The sequence below is a fragment of the Nicotiana attenuata genome, chromosome 7 (assembly GCF_001879085.1).
Source record: "Nicotiana attenuata strain UT chromosome 7, NIATTr2, whole genome shotgun sequence".
NCBI lineage: Eukaryota > Viridiplantae > Streptophyta > Magnoliopsida > Solanales > Solanaceae > Nicotiana > Nicotiana attenuata.
This window is the reverse complement of record NC_031995.1, coordinates 105,224,285-105,247,764: the sequence shown is the minus strand read 5'-3', so window position 1 is coordinate 105,247,764 and position 23,480 is coordinate 105,224,285. Positions and strand designations below refer to the sequence as shown.

General features: G+C 35.7%; 2 protein-coding genes across 5 annotated transcripts; one reads left to right on the top strand and one right to left on the bottom strand.

Moving 5' to 3' along the window:
• On the top strand, positions 1,547 to 18,363 carry LOC109229636 (TOM1-like protein 2). 4 transcript variants are annotated; one of them, XM_019395153.1, is made up of 11 exons: positions 1,562 to 1,646; positions 1,963 to 1,984; positions 2,100 to 2,237; positions 3,690 to 3,768; positions 4,509 to 4,607; positions 4,707 to 4,820; positions 11,948 to 12,093; positions 13,014 to 13,095; positions 13,964 to 14,049; positions 14,125 to 14,316; positions 17,429 to 18,363. In XM_019395153.1, exons 3-11 carry the CDS (start codon positions 2,128 to 2,130, stop codon positions 18,087 to 18,089), a joined length of 1,569 nt encoding a protein of 522 aa, XP_019250698.1. In that variant the 5' UTR covers positions 1,562 to 1,646; positions 1,963 to 1,984; positions 2,100 to 2,127; the 3' UTR covers positions 18,090 to 18,363. The 4 variants fall into 4 exon arrangements, with proteins under 4 accessions (XP_019250699.1, XP_019250698.1, XP_019250700.1 ...); XM_019395154.1 differs by lacking the exon at positions 1,963 to 1,984 and having other exon boundaries at positions 1,547 to 1,646; XM_019395155.1 differs by lacking the exons at positions 1,562 to 1,646; positions 1,963 to 1,984 and adding an exon at positions 1,670 to 1,962.
• On the bottom strand, positions 19,632 to 21,653 carry LOC109229635 (pentatricopeptide repeat-containing protein At2g36730). Its single transcript, XM_019395150.1, has one exon. The coding sequence runs from the start codon at positions 21,458 to 21,460 to the stop codon at positions 20,081 to 20,083; it is 1,380 nt and encodes a 459-aa protein (XP_019250695.1). The 5' UTR covers positions 21,461 to 21,653; the 3' UTR covers positions 19,632 to 20,080.

Genomic DNA, 23,480 nt, shown 5'->3' with positions numbered 1-23,480 from the left:
ATTCACACAAGTCATAATACATCATACGATGCTACTTCAAGTCATAGTAATTCTAACAATTAGGAATTATCCAATGAGTCGGTTCAATGATCTATCTCTATATGCATCATCTATCTATGTGATTTAGTTAATGAGATCAACTAATCTTTATTGCATAAAGACAATCACTTAAATATTGACCTAGCCGAATTACTAGTGTCCAAATTAATATTCCTACGATCAAGAACAAATTTAGATTAAATTATAAGAAACTTCATTCTCATTTTCATGATCTTCGTCACAATGTGAAGTCTCAAAATTTAATCAAGGACCTTATCAAATTAATCAAGAAATTAATAACAATTATAAAAGAATATCAAATATATATTTTATATCAAATAACGTTCACAAAAATATGTTCAAATTATCAAATATGAGACTGGATCTAGGGGATATTTACGGTATCCCTAGCAACTTCAAAAAGGAAAAGAGACCATATATCTTGAATACTCTTCCATTACAATTGTCATTGACTTTGACTATTGTGAGTTCTAGTCTCCTATAGTTGGAGTTCCACAAAAGATTGTCATGAAACTAACTTAATTGACAATTCTTTTCCAGAGAACTTAAGGACCTCTATATTTATTTTCATTTGTATAATTTTCCACTGTACTCGGTTTCCGCAGTCCCACTTTAAAGATAAAATGCTCCTTTATCACAAGTGATACTATTATTTCTAGGCTAATAGTCTGTTTGGCCAAGTTTCAAAATCGGTTTATTTCGAGCCGTATGTGTTTAACTAATTAATTTGGAAAGTATTTCGAAACAATAATTTGTGTTTGATCAAATTTTTAAAAAGTACTTTTAAGAGTATTCTTCTGAAAAAATGCTTGTTAAAACAGTGCTTTTATGAAGAAACTATTTTTTTTTTTGCTTTCCCAAAATTGCTTCTGACTTTTCTAGGTAGTCAAGCGTTTCTCTTTGTCTTACTCAGTTCGCTAGCATTAGTGTTAGTATGATATCTTTTATTTATAGATGACTATTATTACCTAGAGTTTGACTGCATTCTTGGATTCGATCTTATTTCATCTTGCTATTATTAATACTTGTTGCAATTATCTTTTCTTTTTCAATCATTCTCTAGTCGATGATCTATCGGAAACAAGCTCTCTGGCCTTTCAGGGATAGGGATAAAGCTGCGCACATCTTACTCTTCCCATACGCAACTTGTGGAAGCTAGTGGGTCTATTGTTGTTGTTCCAAAATTGCTTCAAACTCTTTTCCCTTCTAAAAACTTGACCAAACACTTTAACTTAAAAATAATATTTTTTTTGAAAAAACATGCTTTTGGCTTTTGAAAAAGCCTGGCAAAACACACAATAAAACCCCAGAATTTTAGTTAAAAATAAAAAAATATTTATCGCTCCATCATAATGGTTTCGTCCTTCAATTCAATTCAATATAATTGTTTGTTGTAGAGTTTCTTATTTTTTGGAAGTGGTCAATCCTAAGACTACGCGCTTACAATTTACCGGAAAACCCTCACTACTAATTAAACTACCCCCCCCCCCCTCTCTCTCTCTACGTATTATACACGTTTACTTCGCAGACACATATACTTTCTCTCACTAAACTAGATTGTGGGTTTTTATTTGATTTTCTCAGAGGTAAATTATACCAAGATCTTGACTGCTTCATATCTTATTTGTCTATAAGATTTTGATACCTTTTACTTTGATCTTTCTTTGCGACTGTGTTTTCTTCATTTTTATTGTATAAAGTCATGATCTTGAAATTACTCCTAGTTGGGTTTGCTTCAATTTTGTTGTTCTCTTTTTTGGACAATCAAGCTTTCATTTGTATTGGATGTTTTTGTTGTGCATTCTAGAAACTAGAGATTTGTTTGGTAGGAAATTGGGAATTTTAATGATCTATTTCCTCTTTGATTTTTGGTGAACTTTGGTATCATTTGTTGAATTGCAGGTTAGTTAAAGTTTGATTCTCGGTGAGGTTCTACTTTGATTTATTTACTGTTTTTGTGTGTTTGAAGGGTGTGTTTATGTTCTTACCTTTGAATTTATCAATATTTAAGTTTTTGTTTTTGTTTTTGTTTTTTTCAGGGAGATCAAAGGTGGAAAGTAGAAAAAGATGGCTAATAATGCAGCAGCTTGTGCAGAAAGGGCAACAAGTGATATGCTGATTGGTCCAGACTGGGCTATAAACATTGAGCTTTGTGATATTATCAACATGAATCCTGGGTATTTTATCTTGACCATATTGTTTAAGTGATTTATCTGTCTTGAAACTTGACTGCATTTATCTGTCTTGAAACTTGACTGCATTTATCTGTCTTGAAACTTGACTGCACGGTATGCACCATGCTCTGCATTTTGTCTCTTTCAGCACCACAAAGTAATAAAGTGTCATCTGCATATAGAATATGTCATTCTGTCTATCTATGTGGAAGTCCTCGAGCCATCAGTAGCTTTTTTTTAACAAGTAAAAATTTCATTTTACAATTTCAAGCTCCAGCCTTGTTAAGCATTAAGCTTAACACTTCCATGACCATGACAAAGAGGTAAGGACAGATAGGGCCCCCTTGTCTTAGTCCTCTTTTTGGTTTGAAAAGACCATCACGGTTCCAATTTAACAATTTATTTATGTGATTGTAAGAATTTCTCCTAGAAGGTGTATACCAAAGTTGAGAACCTTACATGGTACTTGTTGCTGGTGGGAGGTAGCAGGTCCGCGCAAGCTGGCCCGGACATCACAATTATCCCAAAAAAAAAGAACCTTGCATAAAGACGTGATTCTCTCAAGAGTATCCAATCAAAATTCGTGACTGCTACATCAAAAGTGTTCCGAGAATACACAAAAAACAACATTTTCCACTAATTTGTGCAATGGAGCTCTGTCGGCTTCTACCACATAGTGGGGATGACAGAAATCCTACTCAATCTTAATGTTATGGTGCTTGAGCAAATTTTTTTAATTAGTTTGAGATTTGATGTAGGTGCTGTACTTCTGTCCTTTTATTTTTATTTTTATAAATGTAGTTAGTATTGAGCTCTTGCATAAAACAAAAAGAAGGGATTTTGACTAGACATCTGCTATCGAAGGCAAATGTGTTTTAGATCTTCTATATCTTATCCAAAAAAGTAAACAGTGTAAGAAGGATTTTCCGTCGAACTTAGTCCCACAATGTGATGTCGTGTAAGAATTAGTCTTATGTTACATTCACCGCACGTTTTGGGTAGGTAGTTTCAAGGACTGGCTGTCATGACTCATGAGTGACCACACTTTCAAAATAGCCTGAAATGTGATCCAGCTTTGCATCCTACCTTAGTCTCTGGAAGAAATCCCAGGGTATGATAGCAGTGAAGTAGGTAAACTGTGTATACTTATTGTATATGGGCCTTTTGTTGGTGTAAACATTAATGAAGTTTATTTACCTTATCAAAGAAAAAGTTGGAGGCAGGCTTTCTGGCTGATAAAAGTTTAACATGCATTTTTGCTGATTTTTCTTTTGCCTAAATGGTATTTGTGCACTGTTTTTTGATCTTCTGAACTTGTTTGTTTTCTTGTAAAATTTCAAATTGCCCTAGTCTGTTTTGCCAGGTTGAGCTTTTCTGTAGTTGATCGTGTACCAGCTTACTCATTAAACTCTTAATTTTTTTTGAGAAGGCTTACTGATTAAACTCTAATTGCAGACAAGCAAAGGATGCTCTTAAGATTATCAAGAAACGTTTAGGGAGTAAAAATCCGAAAATACAGCTTCTTACCCTATTTGTAAGTATATCTCACTTAACTTAAGTTTACTAGATTTCTTTTTGTCTAGGGTTACATAGAGTTTATTTGCTGAAATATCTTCCCTCAAAATTTTATTTTGCTGAATTTTATCCAGAAAATTATTCTCTTGCTTTTCTTATATATGATTTGTTGAGTTTGTCTCCTTATATGGTCTTGGGCAATTTTACCTCATGATTAAAAGTACCAAGATCCATATTTGAGCTAGCTTTTGGGGTTGAATTAGGCCCAAGGTTCATTTCTTATCATGTTTAAAAGTGCAAGTCTAAAATTTGAACTTCCCATATCTTATAAGATCCACTTATCCTTAGTTTACCATACAAATTTGACATGTTACTGGTCTCATCTCCTCATTCCTGACATATCGTCTGTGAAACTGGTATAACTGACAAGAGGTGAATATAGTTGTCAAACTTTAGCCTGCTAGTGTACTATGCTGAAATATCTCTTATGTGTTTTCAGCACATCTGTAGTGTTGGCATTTTTCAGATAGGTCGATAACTATTGCCAATAGAAATTCACTTATCTATGTGTCATGTTTGACTGCTTATGTCTCGAGACAAAGTTAATTGATCAGTAAAAAATTCAGTGGATATTCTGGGAGTACAGTTGTTCATTCTCATCATGGGATTTGCCATTTGAAGTTGCAAAAAAGTTCATAAAAAGAAACTTGAATTGAAGATTATTTGCTATCTATTTTATTCTCCGAACTTTTTATTTAGGTTCTCGAGACCCTGAGCAAAAATTGTGGAGAGAATGTGTTTCAGCAAATTGTGGAGCGGGACATTTTAAAGGACATGGTCAAAATTGTGAAGAAGAAGGTAAACAACTTCCTGATATACATGGTTTCCTCAACTTGTTTCACCTCTTTGAGATATGTAATAACTTCACGATTATTGTTGTTGATGTAAACTCTGCAGCCTGATTTAAATGTGAGGGAGAAGATTTTGATTTTGATAGATTCATGGCAAGAAGCTTTGGGAGGGCCAGGGGGAAGATTTCCCCAGTATTACGCTGCATATAATGAGCTGAAGGTGATTCCTTTGTGTCCCTATTATTATGTTTAAGCATCTATGAATCTTTTCGTTAAAGCTGTTCGCAAATCAGGGGCGGACCCGCAATAGGGTCAAGAGGGTTCAAATGAACCTGCTTCGTCGAAATTTTTTGGTATTATATATAGGTTAAATTCTGTAAATTTGATATAATAATGTTATTTTGAATCCTCTTGAGCAAACATGATCTCGTGGACAGATGGTTGCGCGAGTTCAATGTTTGATGCAGGTTAAGGGTTCGAAACTTTGTAACAGCAACTGTTTGCTGTTTTTTCCGTTTGCAGTTTTGTTCTTGCATATCTTTTGTTCTTTGTCACCGTACATGTGTGTTCAGTCTTCAATGCGTGAAATCTAACATTATTTTGCTAAAACATGCAAGTGTAGACATTGAATATTTATAATTCCTAGTTCATCTTAAATTATTTTATGCTAAATTAATTATTTATGTTACGTTGAACAAGTTAGTTTACTTTATCAGCTCTCTTATTTTATATTAGTTTAATTTAAGTTATAACTCTTTATTTTTTGTTTGTAAATTAACAAGTTTGTTCTTTATAAGAAAAAAATCTAACAAATTTCCAAATTGGTTGAATTTTTTTTTTTGTTAAAGTTTTACAAGCTGTAAAATTCGTTTAAGTATAATTGCTAAATTAAGTAGATGAATTGTTAACGTTTGCAGCTAAAGTAATTTGTCTTTGTTAAACATTTTAAATATCTTTCCCAACTATTTTTGGAAAGAAAAAAAAAGGAAAAAAGAATGTCGATCTCAACTTTTTGGATGTTCGTTTTGTGGTAGCATTATGACTCAAAAAAAAAAAGGCCGGGCAAATTTTACTTGTCAATACAGCCCTTATTGTTGGTTATAATTATTTTTTATTGAACCCGCGTGCATAAAATTCTGGGTCCGCCATGATGCAAAGCATTCTTGGTTGATCTTTCCCTTATTGTAGCACCTTGCTGTAGCGAAGTTTCATGTTTTCAGTTTCAGTTGGTAATAATTTCCTAGATATCTTTATTACAAAAAAGAAAAAAGTTCCTGGATGACGCTGAATCAACTCCTCTATATTGATCTGTTAGATAAGAAAGTGGATATGTTTCCCGGTATCGATTCACATTGACCTCTATTCAGATGTCTTTGGAACTGGATAAACAAAGTGAAAGGAATGGAAAATGAACCAAAGGAAGATAAAGAAAACTGAAAGAAGAGAGTTCCCTTCCTTTTGTCTAGGACCTCTAGGTGCAGAGCAAAGCTAACGGAAGACAATTTTCTCTCTCATCACTATCCTGGTTGAAATAATTAAGTCTGCCTTAGTAGAAAATAGTTTTCCTGATTCATATTGCTTCCCTCTCTCCATCCAAACCAAACAACTTAAATGAAAGTTGCTGCAGCCATGTAGGTAGAGAGGGCAAAACAACTTTCAATCATCGAAGTACTGTGCAGAATTTCTGTTCATGATAATGCTATTTTCTCACTGATGTCCCTTAGCATTCTCTTAGGTCTGGCTTATTTTGGTAGCTTTTGTCATTTTCCTGGTCGTTTCCACTTTCCAGGACTCGCTTTATCTTGCCAGGCAATTGCCTGTTTTCCACAAGAGATTGTTCTCCTCCGAGGCTTGAGAGCTTATTCCCTTCTTGTTCACCTTTCCATCCCGAAAATAAAAGAGCCTTCGTGGAAAAACTGTTGGAATGAGATCTCTCATACAAAAAGACCTGAACTAACTACTCACTCAATGCGCATTGAAATTCTAATGAATGCCTTTGATTTCAACTATAACTATATGTCGGTCTTTTCTTTCGAAGACCCCATTCTGCAGCGGAGTATGAACACAAGTAGCGGGACATGACAGTGGTTGGGGAGAAGGAAAAGCTATCTGACATCAATCCAATGAGTAGACAAAGCGGCTTGGCCGAAGAGGGTGTGTGTGTGTATATATATGTATATATACCTACAATATGGTTGTAGTAGGTTGGCATTGTAAACATAATTTAGTTCTCCAAAATGCCCATGTTATTTGCTTCCACCACATCAAATTTAGGGGCTTTTTTTTTTGTTCCAGAAAAATTCGCCATTTTAACTTTCATCTCTGCAATTTGCATTTCCCACCTCTACAACGTTATGGCGGCAAACAAAGCCAGCAGCACCTTTATTTTCCATCATCAGCAGGCCATTCTTCTCAATCCAGTATCTTTTTCTCTCACAACTTGACAATAATATAATGGAAGTAATTTTTTGCTCTAATGTCTCTTCATTTTAGTAAACAGATTATGGTGTAAAATTTTGTCAGTTTGCTTTTCGATTTGTTTATACCCAACAATTAGTCTATTTGATTTGTCCAATAGAATCCACCATTTATTGTTCCAAAATTGGATGTTACACATTCAAGATTCATTTTTCTTCAATCATGCACAAGGAGTATATTAAAATAATACAATTCTTATTTTGTGGTTTTGTCTTTATTCTTCTTCTGAGTATGTACTGAACCTTGCAAAATCACTTTGTTATTTTGCAAATTGTTCTTTGTTGCTATGGAAAGAGAAGAGAGAGGTAAAGGGGCTACTGCGGAGAAAGAGTTCTAGTAAGCTGGGTTTAGTATTTCAAGTTTAGAAGGACATAAAAGCCCCTAAATTTAATGTGGTGGCAGCAAATAATATGGACATTTTGGAGAACTAAATTATGTGTATAATGCTAACCTACTACAACCATGTTAGCAATATATATATATATATATATATATATATATATATATATATATATATATATATATATATATATATATATATATAAATATACGCGCGTGTGTGTATACATATTGGATCTTGCTAACTTGCTACATGGCTATAGTAGGTTTGCATTGTACCAACTTTTAGTCTTAAGTTGCTCGGACTCGGGTGCGGTTATCCGATACGAGGACGGATCCGAGTATCAGATTCGGCAAAATCTAAATTTTAAGATTCGGGGGTGCGGATCCGGATATGGATACGGGTGCGAGGATTCGGCTAATAAAAAATAGAGCTATAAAAATATTGTAAATTTTAAGAGATATTCTGTGAAAAACTTACATGAATATTGTAGAATTCAATCTTTCATTCTCCTAGATGGACATTATTCTTTTATTCTCTTAAATCTGTTTTATTTTTGATTTTGAGAAATCAAAATCTCAATTTTTCTCCCAAATTTGTTGATGGACTTCGGTCAAAGTGTCCGAAGTCATTTGTGTATCCGGGACGTATCCCGCTCCCGTCCCCGTCTCGTATCGGGACAAGGACGGCACCAAAATCGAAGAGTCCACGCAACTTAGCTTTTAGTTTCCATATATGTCCCTGTCCGCAAATTAGCAACACATGAATTAAATGGGTTCTTTGTCTTTTAACTCATCCAACTCTTTCCTCCACTGTACCTGGCGTCTCTCTCGGGCAGAGAAGAAATCCAATTTTGCGTCACTGCAAATTCTTTTCAGTTTTCAACCCATTTTCTTAACTTCAATTTCCACCAACAATTCTTTGCAGATTTCAACATTTTCTTAAATGCCTCCCCCATTTTCTTAACTTCAGTTTCCACTGTAAATTACGTTCTTAAAATGAAAATTTCCAGATTAGTGTTTGCTAAATTTCCATTGCTTCTTTCATTTCTTTTCCCGGAGAATCCAATGAAGAGCAAGAGAAAAACATGAACAGCAAAGTCGGTTATTTGGGGGGGGGGGGGCAATTAATCTGATTTAAACTAATCAAGATAGGTCTAGTTTGTTTTTTAATTTTTTCAATATATTTATTCTTTGAGTTTGGAATTGTGAAAACTTTAATGGTGATACCTGTGGAGAATAGCAACAACTAGCCATGTAAAAAGCTTTAGTTAGTTGAATATGAAAGTCGGGAAAATGTAAGTATATGAGAGAATTGAAAAGAGAGGAGGAAGAGAGAGGGAAGGAGAATTAGATATAAATTTTGGTAAAAAGACAAAAGAGCTCATCTGACACATTGTTAATTTGCTGACAGAGACGTGAAAACTAAAAAGTGGGTACAATGCTACCTACTACAACATGTGTATGTAGGTGCGTAACTTTAAGTAGCTTCAGCATTGGCTACAAAATAGGAGATAGATAGAATATAAAATAACGATGTACGAATAAGAACCAACCACAGAACCCTGTTCTATAAGTGGAATGCATTAGCTGTCCGCTCTCAGGTTGGGCAGTCAGGGTTAGGGTTGGAGAAGGGCAATGACCCATTCTTAGTTAGAACGGGATTCCGACTCAACACCCTTTGAGTTAAATTTTGAGAAGAATTGCTCTTTGGAGAGCTTCGTCTCTGGTAAACTTACCGAGGGCTAAAGTCATAGTGATCCTCCTATTCAACTACTTCGACCATTCTGAGCACCTCATATCATTTTTGGGGCGTCAGAAGATTCGATCATATTTGCATGACTAAAAATCGTAAGCTGTTTGGTTTTAGAATTTCAAAGTCTAATTTCCCTATAAATGTAGGTGTTACTAGCTTCAGCTCAAGAGTTTGAGTGGTATAGACTTTCTCGGATGATTATATTTTTCCACTTTGCTGCTAAACTATATAATAGCAATTTTTTTTGATTACCTCGGTGTCCGGGCCAGCTTACGGCACCTTGACTAATTTCGCGGGGTACCTGCTACCTCCTACCAGCAACATGTACCTGGTCACTCTATTCACCAAGGCTTCGACGTATGGGAAGAAATTACGTCGTGTTTTTTGTCTCTGCTGGGATTAGAACCTGAGACCTCATGGTTATAATGGCAAAATTATGCTAAGGAACATTAATGTTTTGAGTCCTTAAGACATGTTAGTGATAATTAGTTTATTTAAGAAATCAATATTTGGCAAATGTATTGTCCATTATTGGGACCTTGCTAATTTGGATCAGCATGGAAGTTCTTCGGCAAGTATGTATTTTCTCTGAGGAGTGTTAGCAAAAGATATATAGCTCCTGTTTAAAGGGAGGGAAAAAAAAGGTTAACCCACACCATTCTAGAGATTCTAGAATCTTGCTAGGACACTGTATTGATCCTAGAAATTCTAGAATCTTGCTAGGACTGCAGAACAGTTTTTCTTCTATTTTTTGCTCACATGTAAATATGGTGTCAGTACAACATATGTACTGATCTTTTAATATACACAATACATTACCATCTCAAAAAATAAAAAACCATTCTAAGATGTATGCTCTGGTTCTGTGAATGTTTCAGAAAATAAATCATGCAAAGTATTTGAGAGTTAGAACCATTTTTAGTAGGTTAAACCTGGACATGTATTTAACTGCTGCTCTTCCCTCTTTTTCTCTTCTTTTTTTTGATTGATTTGAGAAGTAGACATTGTGCCAGTATTAGACAAACTTGTTCCAAATTAACCAGGCAAGTGGACTAAACATCTGTTAATCTTAGGATCAACTTTTCCATATAGTTTATGTCGTTCTTATATGGTACTCTGTTTACAGTTCCGGATGCTGCCTTTTTCTTTTAGTTTTTTCAAACTTTCCTACATATACTAGTCGCACTTGCATATTACAGTTTTATACGTTAGTTTTTTTATTTTATTTTATTTTTTTCCGATTTTTTTAGAGAATGTTATGCCAACAGAAGTGCTTTTATATTTGAATGTGTTATTACAATTACACTTTTAATGTAAAGGTGCTTTTACGTGGCTTTCAGAATGGCCATCTTGGTGGCTTGGGATATTATTATGAGGGCCCATTCGCTTCTCTCTCTCTATTTCCCCTTTTTATTTCTTTTGGGTTTTCGTTAATAGGAGTTTAGTGCACAGTAAAAGGAAGTAACACTAACACTTATGCCATAAAGCATGTCGCATGTTTTGCCAGCAACAACAACCCAGTAATAATCCCACTCGCATGTTTTGCCAGCAATTGGAGCAAAATGCTCTATTAAGATTAAACATTGACAGATTCGATGGTGAAATAAAGAAAAAACAACCATAATTTGACTAAACCATCGGTGCAGCAAATATCGGAATGTGAAAGAAAGAGCCCAAGTTGAAGAATGTCCATGTTTCCCGAGAAAATTAAGTAGACAAGCAACACAGAAGAGAAGCTGCAAACATTATCTTTATTTCTAATGCGCAAAGAAGTGGCTGCAATTATGCAGGAGATCTCCGAATTCACCACACCAAAGCCCCGATTTAGTTAGCCTTTCTCAAGTAAAATTTAGAGTCCATCCTCCATATCAAACACTCATTCCTATCTGTATATAGAAAGATATCAAAACTTTAGTTAGAAAGACCGCTAAACCTAAAGCCTGGCACTAAATACAACACAGGACTTTCCAAAAAACTTCTGGTTTCCTATGTAATAAACCATGAAATCACTTGGCATCACCATTGTGTCACTATATTATTTGTAACTTTTGACATGGTTTTGTAATCGGAGAGTTCATCATCTACATGTTACCTTTATCTTGAGTTTAAAAACTGTTTTCATAATACCTCAAGTTTTTACTCGAACTAATGGTTTTCCTTGTTTGGGTTTCTTTTAGTGCTCCTTCTGTATTTGATAGTTATACATCTTTTTATTCTTTTATTTTTATACTTTTTGCTCTTTTTTTTTTTGTACAATTTGAACGACTGCTCTGTTTTCATGCCAAGTAATTCTGCATACGATCTTAGGGTAGCAACGACTTTGTTTCATAATTGACAATTCTCTTTCTAAATAAGTTTTCTGGTAAGTTCCTTTTTTTTGAGAATGATCTTTCTGGTAAGTTTCTTTTCCTAAATAAGTTGATTGTTCATGTCCTTTCAACTTCTTTAATGAAGTACATGGTAGATTGGAAGAGCGGATACCATTTTGTATCCATTCTGTTCGAATTAATCATGTGGGTTGCTCACTGAACTAGTGTCCTTGCTCTCCCTATAACTTCCTTCTTGTTGTCACAATTGCTCTGTTATTTTGCATTTGTTTCTTTTAAGACCCTTTTCCCCTCCAATATGGAAATCAGTGGACCTAGTGGTATTAGTTTTACTATATATCACTTACAACCTACATCTTTTTTATGTAGATTTTATCAATTTGATGGATTACCCGTCATATATTCATTCAAATCTTCATGTATTTGCTTTTAATATGAACTTTGCAGGCATATGGTGTAGAGTTTCCACCTCGAGAGGAAAATAGTGTACCTTTATTTACACCACCACAAACCCAGCCAATAGTCCACATGCCTTCAGCTTATGAGGAGGCTGCAGTTGAGGCCTCTCTTGAATCAGATCCTTCTGGACTCAGGTATTGCATAGCTTGTTCTTTTCCCTTTAGCATGACTTCCTGCTCGAAATTTTTAGATTTTTATTTACGGACATCTCACTTATTTTAAGGACACAATTAAGTTTTATATGGATATATTGTTAATATGGAAACATCTCTGCTTTAAGTAAGTGCTCCACTGTTGTTTATGTACCTATGCTTTAAAGGTCAATAAGTGCTCCTTAAGCCTCAAGTTAACTATCTAGAAATGAAAATCTGAGGCAGTACTTTTTGGTAGTCAGCATTCATTGGTACCTTGTTCAAGTGTAAGATGAAGTTTTTGATTAAAAAATGCATTGTTTTTTGCTATTACATTAAGTTGACGAACTTTCAGTCTGTCCCATTCATAGATGTATTGAAACTGGAAGAATGTAGTAAACCATAAATCTCAGGTGAAATAGAGCAACTTTTATCAAAACTCAGTTTCGATATTGCCATTCATTTGGGGAACGTTTTATGATTGGTATAAATACTCCGAATTTTGGCGGGGGTGGTACTATATGAGGAAAGCCCTGAAGTTAGCTATACTGTACTGCATCTTTCTTTTGAATGAGTTATCATTGGCATCTAGGCTGCGTGTGACCTCTGGAGCTATTTCCTTTTTTCATCGAGTATGTACTCTTAGTGTTGTGGATTTTTTATCTGGCTTTCAAACTTTATTGCAACTTTCTCCAATGCTTTCTGTCCCTCGTCTATGCTGTTTAATGAGGCATAATGTACAAAAGAAGAAAAGCCCTGGGAAGTCCTCGTGTTGCATCCTCCTTTTTCAACGAACACAAACCTTTTTTTTAAGCTTCCCAACCACTTTTACCTTATCAAAAAAAAAAAAAAAAAAGAAAGAAAGAAGAAGAAAGTACTGCTAATTTCAAGTAAGTGACATTTATGGTATCCCGTCTTTTCAGTGTTTCGGAGATTCAAACTGCTGAGGGACTAGCAGATGTTCTAACGGAGATGCTTGGTGCATTGGATCCAAAAAATCCTCAGGTCAGAACTAGTTTTAACTCTCTTGTTTCTTAGGTTCATAGTGTTTACTTGTCCTCACTCGCTACTAAAGTTGAAAATTGGAAGGGTCGTATGTTCAAATGAGTTTCTTTTCTTGGATTGTCTTTGGTGAGACTGTATTCGATTAAGTTGGCAATTTCAGGACTACACCTTTTAGAATGATCCCTTTCACCCCTTCACTATTTGAAAAGAGAAGCTTAGATAAAAAGACCACAAAAAAAAGAAGAACGAAGAAATATAAAAGAAAAGTAAATAGAGAAAAAGAATGAAATTGTACCTTCAGAAATCCTTTAATGTAAAGTATCTGGCATTTTTTTTAAACTCTTTGACGGGGCAGAAAGAATGGTTGATGCAGTGAATTAGGTTAAACGGCAAGTTTAGACTGAAACATTGAACGCAGAAATTCAGTACAAGCTTCAAACATTTTTTGGTGAAGACAAATATGCTAAGGTAGTTTTGGGCATGAAATTGGGAAGAATTAGGAATCTCTAATTTTAATGTTGTTTGGGATATTTAAATTTCTGTGCCTATTATAGGTATCTTGTTGTTGTTTAATCTTGTAGGTTAAATCCATATGGTTATATAATATATAGGCATCCTGTTCTTCTACCTTTCTCAACCTTTTGGCTAAGATCAACTGTAGTCCTGTTCTTCCTTTCAGTAGGCCGAAATACTAAGAGTTCCCTGTTTATATTTCATTTTTTGATAAGTGATCTTACGTTCCATCATTGAGTGCTAAAATCCATATAGGTTGATCACCATTGTTATATCCAATTTACGTTGGGCAGTACTTGTAAAATCCAGATGAATTATTGTTCATGCTCTAATTTATTGCTTGACATCTTTACAGGCCGTAAAGGAGGAGGTGATCGTCGATCTTGTCGAACAGTGTCGTGCTTACCAAAAGCGTGTTATGATTCTTGTGAACAACACAGTGTAAGAACCTGTAGGTTTTGTGGTTTTATTTCATTCCTGATCGCCCCTTGACATTGCTCACCTTTCCAAATTTAGAGACGAGGATCTGCTGTGTAAAGGATTGGCACTCAATGATGATTTGCAGCGAGTTCTTCGTAGACATGATGATATTGCCAATGGAACCTCAACAATTACAGTACAGCCCAGAGAAACTCCTGTTGCACCCCTCTTGAATGTGAATCATGAGGATGATGAGTCAGAAGATGATTTCTCTCATTTAGCACGGAGGTAATGCTTGGTCATTTTGCTGCTATACTGTTCCTTCTCCCGTTTTCCTTGTCCATACCAGTAGTGTTAGTCTTGCATTTTCTTATTTTTTTTATTTCTATTACTACCTGCTGTTTCTTTCGCTTCGGTTTTCTTATTATCTTGCTGGTGTTACTGTCTATCGGTAACAACCTCTCTACCTTCTCAAGGTAGGGGTAAGGTCTGTGTACACACTATCTTTTCCCGATCCCACTTTTGGGATTACACTGGGTTTGTTGTTGCTGTACTGTTCCTTCTCCCCCACCCGCACAGTAATTGTCTTCAGTTTTATAATTATGGTTTTGCCAGGCATTTTCTATTCTTACTGCAAATATTGCCACTTTAGAGTACATGATGTAGTAAAAGCATTTTGATTAGATCTTTAGATGGTCATTGATATGAGAATATAAATCAACTGCCTTTATTCTCCATCTAGGTGAAGTTGGATTTCATTTTCTGGGAAGAACTTTATGTCAAATGATTCCTAGAGATCATTTTTGCTTTAGTTCTCCCAGCTGGTTAGCACACTTCAACATTTAGCCTGTTTGGCATGCATCCGAGGTAACCTACTTTTAGATTTATTATAGGTTATCAAAAAAAGATTTATTATAAAGCAGCAGTGGATAGTTAATTCCATTGTTGCTATTTAAAAGAGACCAGAATTATGATACTGTTTCAAAATTGGGGTTTTGCCAAACTATTACCTTCACCTTTTGGTATACATTGAAAATAATCGACTTTAGCCAGTCGCTGTTATGTGTACTTTTCATATAATCCTATGTGAAAAAGTCAATAAACTTCAGAGGTTGAAGGTAAGGCATGTTTGTCTGACTAAGCTCTTCATTTCTAAGGGGATTTTAGTTAAGATTATAGAGCAATCAAAGAATATGAGACCACATCAAAATTTTGGTAGCAATAGTGAGAAGAAAAACCGTAGAGCTGATCATAACTAATTTTGGTTGAGGTTTAGTTGATTGATTTATGGTGAGCAGAAAAAACATAGTCCTTCTAATATTATTTGTTTTGTCTTTCAGTATAAATTGATATTAACAGTGCTAAAGGGATATGTCTGTGTAATGTCAAAGGTTTTTGCTTTTACCTCTATGTAAAAGATTTCTTTGTGTTTCGCTTTTACCAATAGTGTAATTGTTGCATTATAGCATTTCTTTCTTGTTATGATTCGTTTGCTTGATTGCGAGTCTCTGCATAATGATGAATGGATATCCAATAGGTGAATGTAGCTTAGTACAAGATCACTTTCTTCAACAATTTAAGGCACTTCCTTAGGAGTTGGGAGTGATTTGTTGGGCTTAAGTACATTGTTCCAAAGCTTTCCCAAGTCCTCCTTAAACTCTTCTTGGAACTCTTCCTATCTTGGCCTTGCAGTTTCCGTGAGTTTCCATCAAATAGTGGTGCAATTTCCTCTTCTCAGTTTTCTATTTTTCTTCTCCTGAAAAAGTGCGAAACTCCATCATTTTATCCTGTGAGTTCCACACAGTTGGGACTTGTTATTGAGATTCTGTTTAGTACAGAAGAATGGCTTAGAAACAAACAAGTGCATCAGAGCTTACTGTCAAATGCCACCATGTTATCCTGGTTAAGTGTCCAAGACTGTATGCCTTGCTGGTTGGATCTGAATCTGCTCTATAGTTATCTAATCTCTTTCTTTTTCCTACCTCCCCTACGAAGGGATTCCCAAGGATTTTGATTACAGTTACAGTTACTATATTTTGCTAAGTACAGAATAATGGTTTAAAGCAAACTAGTGTTGCAGAGCCATTGGAGTTGTGGCTCTAAATCCTGCATTTCTCATGTGCATGAGTTGGATCGCTGGGGAAACCAGCTTCTCTATTCTTATTTAGAATTTTATGAAATCATATTTTTGTACCAGTATGTACTTGACCTAATTTATATTACAATAAGCCATCAGCACTTGAAAGATTTTGACACTTAGAATCCAAAAACATTATATGGGTGAGTGATACAATAAGCCGGAACTGCATTTCATCAGTGTACTCAAAGTCTAGAACATGCATAGTTGTTAATTCACAAAAGAGCCGAAGAAGCTTTTGCTCCACATCATTACCAAGCACTCAAACAAGTAAGCTTATGATTCTTGGTTTTCCACCAGCATAAACATTTGCTGTTGCTTAATAGGAAATTTGGGAGATAAAGAAGAGGAAACGATGAGTTTCATTTCCTGTTTATGGTTTTTAATGGAATAATGGGCTGATGATTATATTACCATTTGAAGTTCCAGGGGCAAAGGCCTTGTGGGGAAAGTTTGGGATACAAGAGTTTGTCGTAACTATTTCTTGAATCTTTAATTTCTTTTCTCGACCTAGATTTCCTACTTCTGCATCTGGTGGTGTGACGGTAACTTCATAATGTTGTCAAATTCTGAGTAGAATGTTTCCTGGGTTCTCAAGGGCAAGAGCTTGGCAAATTGATATTGGTGCCTGTCATGCTTAAGAGATGTGCAGTCTAGTTTTGCTGTAAATCCACTTTATTCATCTGTGGGCTGTCATGTGCACAATTGTATTTCTAGACTAAGAATCCTCATTGAGTGAGAATTTTTGTGCACCGAGTATGAAATTGTACTTCCCTTAGTAGATAATTGGCAATGATTTGTCCCTTCAGGGACATCCATTAAAATTGGTACGATAAAGAGAAGATATAAGTGCCAATTATTTTTATATCTATCATAGCTATAGGTTTGTGCTTTAATTTACTCGAGGATTTCAAAAAGCACAGGAACATTTGGTTGTGTTTTATGAAATCTCTACTGGTATCCTCTTGGTGGTGTTGTCCCTGGCTTTGCTCGTCCTTACTTCCCTTAGTAGATAATTGGCAATGATTTGTCCCTTCAGGGACATCCATTAAAATTGGTACGATAAAGAGAAGATATAAGTGCCAATTATTTTTATATCTATCATAGCTATAGGTTTGTGCTTTAATTTACTCGAGGATTTCAAAAAGCACAGGAACATTTGGTTGTGTTTTATGAAATCTCTACTGGTATCCTCTTGGTGGTGTTGTCCCTGGCTTTGCTCGTCCTTTTCTTGATGTGTTTTTACTATCACTCGTGTCGCAGATCTTCAAAGGATCCGTCGCAGGCACAGGGGCGGAAGACTGTTGATGTAAAGAGTGAACCTATGCGAATTACCCCTACTCTTCCTCCCCCACCTTCATCAAGGAGACCAGTTTCTACTGATGCGGGAATGGTTGATTATCTCAGTGGTGAAAGGTTTGAATCTGAAAGATCTTTTGGAACAGCAGGATCCTCACCTATTGCTGTCTCAACTAATTCAAACAATGTGAGCTCCATCCCGCGATCAAGTCCCAAGCCTTCTTCATCCGCACCCCCTCCGGATGATTTGCTAAACCCAACAGCTGATGATGATTTCGTGAACCCCACTGCATCCTTGTTTACTGGAAAAAGCAACAACGGCGAATCTGATACAAAAGCCAAATCTGCTGATCACTTGCCTCCAGCACCTTGGGATGCTCCTCCTACCACACTCCCTCCACCACCAGCCAGATATAATCAGAGACAGCAGTACTTTGAGAAAAATGTTTTTGGTGGTGGATCGAGTTCTTATGATAGCGTAGTTGGACAAACAAAGAATCTCTCCATTGACTCTTCGTCGCCATCCAAACAAGAGAAACCTGAGGACGCACTGTTCAAAGATCTTGTTGATTTTGCAAAAGCCAAGTCTTCGTCATCGTCAAACCAATCCAATAGATCATTTTAAGTGATTGTAATGGATATGAATAATTTGTGGTGGTATATATCAGCTTTTACATCTTGTAGACAATAAATATTAAACAGAACTGGGTTCATGGATTACTGGAGCTGCTCCCTCTGCTTTGTTTTAGTTGTGAACCTTGGGCTTTCAGCTCCAAGGTGAGTGATAGTGTAGCCGACCTGAGATTTACAGTTTGGTTATTATGTATTCTTTTCTTCCTTTTCAATTGGTTTGTAATCATAACAATACTTGGGTTCTACTATCTCTCAATTAGTAGGGATGATCGTCTACGGCTATATGAGGGGATGATTTTAAAAATAGCCAGATTTACAACTGGTCGTTCAAAAATAGCCCAATTTCAAAAGTAATCGAAATTTAGCCACTTTTTATGTAAAGATAAATCTGAGCGAAAACACTGTTCGAAACCCGGAAAATACTCTAGTATATTATGCTGGAACAGCATAAGTATACTTGAACTCCAGCATATTATACTGGAGTTCCAGGATAGTATGCTGGAACTCCAGCATAATATGATGGAGTTCCAGGAATATGCTGGAACTCCATCATATTATGATGGAGTTCCAGCAAGTATAATGGTCCAGTATAATATACTGGAGTTTGGAGCACCAGTGCTCCAGTCTCCAGTATATTATACTGGAGCCAGCAAAGTATATCGGTCCAGCATAATATGCTGGAGTTCATACACAAGTGCACCGAACTCCAGTATATTATGCTGGATCGGTCTCTATTGCAGCAAAACGGTAGCTATTTTTCATTGACTTGGTAAACGTTGGCTATTTTTAATTGATCAGTCCGAAAACTGGCTATACCGTGAAATTTTGGCCTATATGAGTTCTGTTTACATGATTAAATGGTTAAAATACCATGGTATAGCCAGTTTTCACACTGGTCAATGAAAAATAGCCAGCGTTTATCAAGTCAATGAAAAATAGCCACTATTTTGCTGCAACAGGGACCGGTCCAGTATAATATACGGGAGTTCTGGTGCATTTGTGTACGAACTCCAGCATATTATGCTGGACCGGTATACTTTGCTAACTCCTGTAAAATTTGCGGGAGACTGGAGCACCAGTGCTCCAAACTCCAGTATATTATACTGGACAATTATACTTGCTGGAACTCCNGTTTGGAGCACCAGTGCTCCAGTCTCCAGTATATTATACTGGAGCCAGCAAAGTATATCGGTCCAGCATAATATGCTGGACCGGTATNGCTAACTCCTGTAAAATTTGTTATGATGGAGTTCCAGCAAGTATAATGGTCCAGTATAATATACTGGACAATTATACTTGCTGGAACTCCCGTAAAATTTACGGGAGTTCAAGCATACTTATGCTGGAACTCCCGTAAAATTTGCGGGCGTATTTTTCCGGATTTTGAACAGTGTTTTCGCTCAGATTTAAAGTGGCTAAATTTCGATGACTTTTGAAACTTGGCTATTTTTCAACGACCAGTGGTAAATCTGGCTATTTTTGAATTTCTCCCGATTAAATGTTCTGCAGGTGGGCTGGGTGATTCTGCCTCCAAGAAGAAAATCCAAAGGTTCAACACCTTTCTCATATTTCAGTTTGATAGCATCAAACAATACATTAGAGGATGTAATGGTGGTTGCTTAAGAATATCAAAATCCATTTATTTTTGCATCAACTGAACTAGAGGAAAATATGACATTTTCCAATGGACACAATCAGAGAATTCTCATTGACAGCATCCTTCGATGTGAAGGCTTGGGCAGGGAAGTCAAACGTATCAACCTTAAGAGTGTACTATGGTCAATAACCCTTCTGGTTCATCAGATAGGGATTGCCATAGTGACGCCACCTTGTTCAAGTGATACTTTACGACATCCTGCATGTTGAAGAATTAGTCATAGATTGGACCAGTCGTCTTGTTTTTAACCATGTTGATGTGAACTGTGTTTGTTTAGGGAAAGGAAAACTTCCTCATTAGCAACTTGAGAATAATCTCCATAGAATCTAAAAGATTGACACACTTTCTCCAGCCACCTTCTTAAGTCGTCTGACCCTCATACCTCTTCTCAATTTTGCTGCTTTCTCCCATAATCCAACTTCAGCATACTTGTTTGCTACCATAACTATATTCCCACTCCTTTTAGGCTCAATTGCAAGCAACCTCCTCCTGACCTTCTCTCCAACTCCAGTATAGTCATTAATATCATGAATGTGGCAAGAACTCAGTAATGTCCTCCAAATAACTGCATCAGCCTCAACGGGCATGTCCACAATGAATTTGTACGCTTCTTCAAGATGACCAACACGACTCAAGATATCTACTATGGCACCATAATGTGCCATCATAGGTTTGATCCTATGGACACTTTCCATCTCTCGAAACAAACGTTGCCCCTCTTCCACCATACCAACATGGCTACAAGCGCAAAGGACACCAAGAAAGGTCACATAGTTAGGCTTCATAGAGCAATCCTTCATTTTCCTAAAGAGTTCCATGGCCTCTACTGCAAATCCATGGTGTGCTAATCCAAGAATCATCGCACTCCATGTCCACACATTTCTTTCACCAATCCTATCAAAGATCAAACGAGCATAATCTACTGCTCCACATTTAGCATACATGTCAACAAGGGAAGTTCCCAATTGACAATTCACAAACATCCCTTGCTCAATCACTTGACAGTGTATCCATTTACCTAAACTCAAGTCACCCAACTCAGCACAAGCGGAGAGCAAAACAACCATAGTTGTCTCATCCGGTTGGAACTGACATTGTCTCATCTCACGAAAAATCTCAACCGCTTCGTAAAACCAACAACTTTCTACAAAAGCCGAAATCATAGAATTCCAAGAAATAACAGTTCTGAGCGACATAACAACAAACACCTTATATGCATCCATAATCTTCTTGCAAGATCCGTAAAAATGAACCAAAGTGTTCTGAACATAAATGTTGTTACAAAAACCAATCTTGATTGCTTCGGCATGAATCTGTTTCCCTTCTTTCAGACCCATAAAGGACGAACAAGCTTTGAAGAGAAAAGGGTATGTGAATTCATCTGAAGCAGCTCCACACCGCCGCATTTCGACAAAAACACGAATGGCTTCACTATGTGAACAGTTGTTGCACGTGGCATAATTTCTAATGAGGATATTCCACCATACATTAGATGAATTGTGGGATTGTTTGATGACAAGACCCGCGTAAGTAGCTGAGTTTATAGGGGTATGAGATGCAAAAAAGTTGACGATTTTAAGGATGATAGAAGTTTGTTGAGAGAGTCCGGAGATTATGATGTGAGTATGGATTTGGAAGAGGTGTTTAAGAGAAGAACAAGAGTTGAGAAGAGCCAAGAGTTGTTGGGTTTTGGAGGTGAAGCTCATGCCACAGCACTTTTCAGCAGAGTGACATTTTCCCCTTCTTTTTCTAGTGTTTAACTAATATGGGAAAAGGGTTAAATTTACCTTTTACTTTAGAAATTGATCCATATTTAATATTCATTTAACAAAAATAACCCTATAATTAAGCTATGTAGCAGACTAGCAGTGATGCAACTATACCCTTCATATCACATCAATTGTGTACTATAAAACATTGTTCATTCATTAGACATGAAGAAAATTATTAAGTAGCAAATGATGTTAACACAATAAATGTCTAGCTTTTAGGTTTGCATATCCTTCAAAGTGTGTCATTAAGCGAGTCTGGAACCAAAATGTGGAAAAAAAAATTTAGTGACCAAAATATATATAGCGTTTTTTTTTGAAAGACGCTATACTTAACTGGCCAAACGGCCGTTAAGGTATAGCGTCTTTTTAAAAGACGCTACATTTGAATTAAAAAAAGCGGGAAACTATAGCGTCTTTTGTTAAGACGTTATATATATAGCGTCTTAACAAAAGATGCTATATATATAATAAAAAAAGGTCTCCATCTTCCCCAAAACAGAACTCTAGAAATCGAACCCCTCCCAACCCCCTCAAAATTTAAAAACCAGCGGCTCAACCCCCCCCCCCCCAACCCACCCACAAACATTTTTAATTCAAAAATGTTTGAGTGGAGCCCACCCGTCCCACAAAAAGTAAATATTCTCGGTCCCACGCGCTAGCTAAGGCGTTATCTCGGACATTGTTGCTTGTTTCGGCTCCAAATCACAAAATCTTCAACTTTCTAAAGACCTTAAATCAAGGTATTCCGACTTAGTTTTTGTTAAAACTTGTATAAAAAATGCATATTAGTTGTTTTGTATGTGCTCTATGTTATATTGTGATTGTTTTGTGATTTAACTAATTTGTTATTTTTTGTCTGGACTATAGTATTAGTGTGCTAAACAATTCGTAAAATAGAGAAATTGTTATTAGTTGTTAAAAAAAATATTACTCCCTCCGTTCCAATTTATGTGAACCTGTTTAACTGGGCACGAAGTTTAAGAAAAAATGAAGACTTTTGGAATTTGTGGTCCTAAACAAGTTAAAAAGGGACCCAGAGTGTTTGTGTGGTTATAAAAGCTTCTCATTAAGGGTATAATTGTAAGTTTAACCTAAATTGTTTTCAAATTTAGAAAGGGTTCATTCTTTTTGGAACGGACCAAAAAGAAAATAGGTTCACATAAACTGGAACGGAGGGAGTAATTAGTTACTTTTTACTGTGGTATATGTAATTTCGTGATTGTTTAGTGATTAAATTGATTTGTTATTTTTATCCGTTTTAGATTATTAATTTGCTAAAAGACTAGTAAACTAGACAGATTTTTACTTTAGTTCCCTGTAGTGGTATCTTGTGGCCTAATGTAGTGTTTGTATTTGTAATGTAGTGACCTTTTAGCGTAGTATAACGTAGTGCCCTTTAGCGAAGTATCCTTGTAGTTATAGAAATTAACCATTTAAGTTTCTCTTATTCCCAAAAATACGTTAAAAAGCTGATAGTTCAAACACAAACTATCTCCAATTATAGTCAACAAACGTAAGAACATAAGAATTCAGGATACATTGGTGCGTATTGGGCCTCAAATATTGTGTCCGGAACCAAAATGTAAATATTTAATAATTAAATCTTGTATAGTTATGAAAATTAATTATTTCAATTTAGTATAGTAAAAAATAAGTCAATAACAAACAAACATATAAAATAATAAAACTAACATATTAAATAATAAAACCAACATATACAATAATAAACTAACATATAAAATAACAGACTTGTTGAGTGAAAAATTGGAAAAAATTTCTCATCATGAGCATAAGAATTCAGGATAAAATTGGTGCTAATGGGCCTCAAATATTGTGTCCGGAACCAAAATATGAATATTTAATAATTAAATCATGTATAGTAAAAAATAGGTGAATAACTAACAAACATACAAAATAATAAAAGTAACATATAAATTAATAAAACTAACATATA

Excerpts from the sequence above, each read along its gene's own strand:
- LOC109229636 (XM_019395154.1), top strand. The coding sequence starts at position 2,128 with ATGGCTAATAATGCAGCAGCTTGTGCAGAAAGGGCAACAAGTGATATG. Across the intron at positions 4,821-11,947 it reads CTGCATATAATGAGCTGAAG|GCATATGGTGTAGAGTTTCC; the intron begins GTGATTCCTTTG and ends TGAACTTTGCAG. Across the intron at positions 14,050-14,124 it reads ATTCTTGTGAACAACACAGT|AGACGAGGATCTGCTGTGTA; the intron begins GTAAGAACCTGT and ends TTCCAAATTTAG.
- LOC109229635 (XM_019395150.1), bottom strand. The coding sequence starts at position 21,460 with ATGAGCTTCACCTCCAAAACCCAACAACTCTTGGCTCTTCTCAACTCT.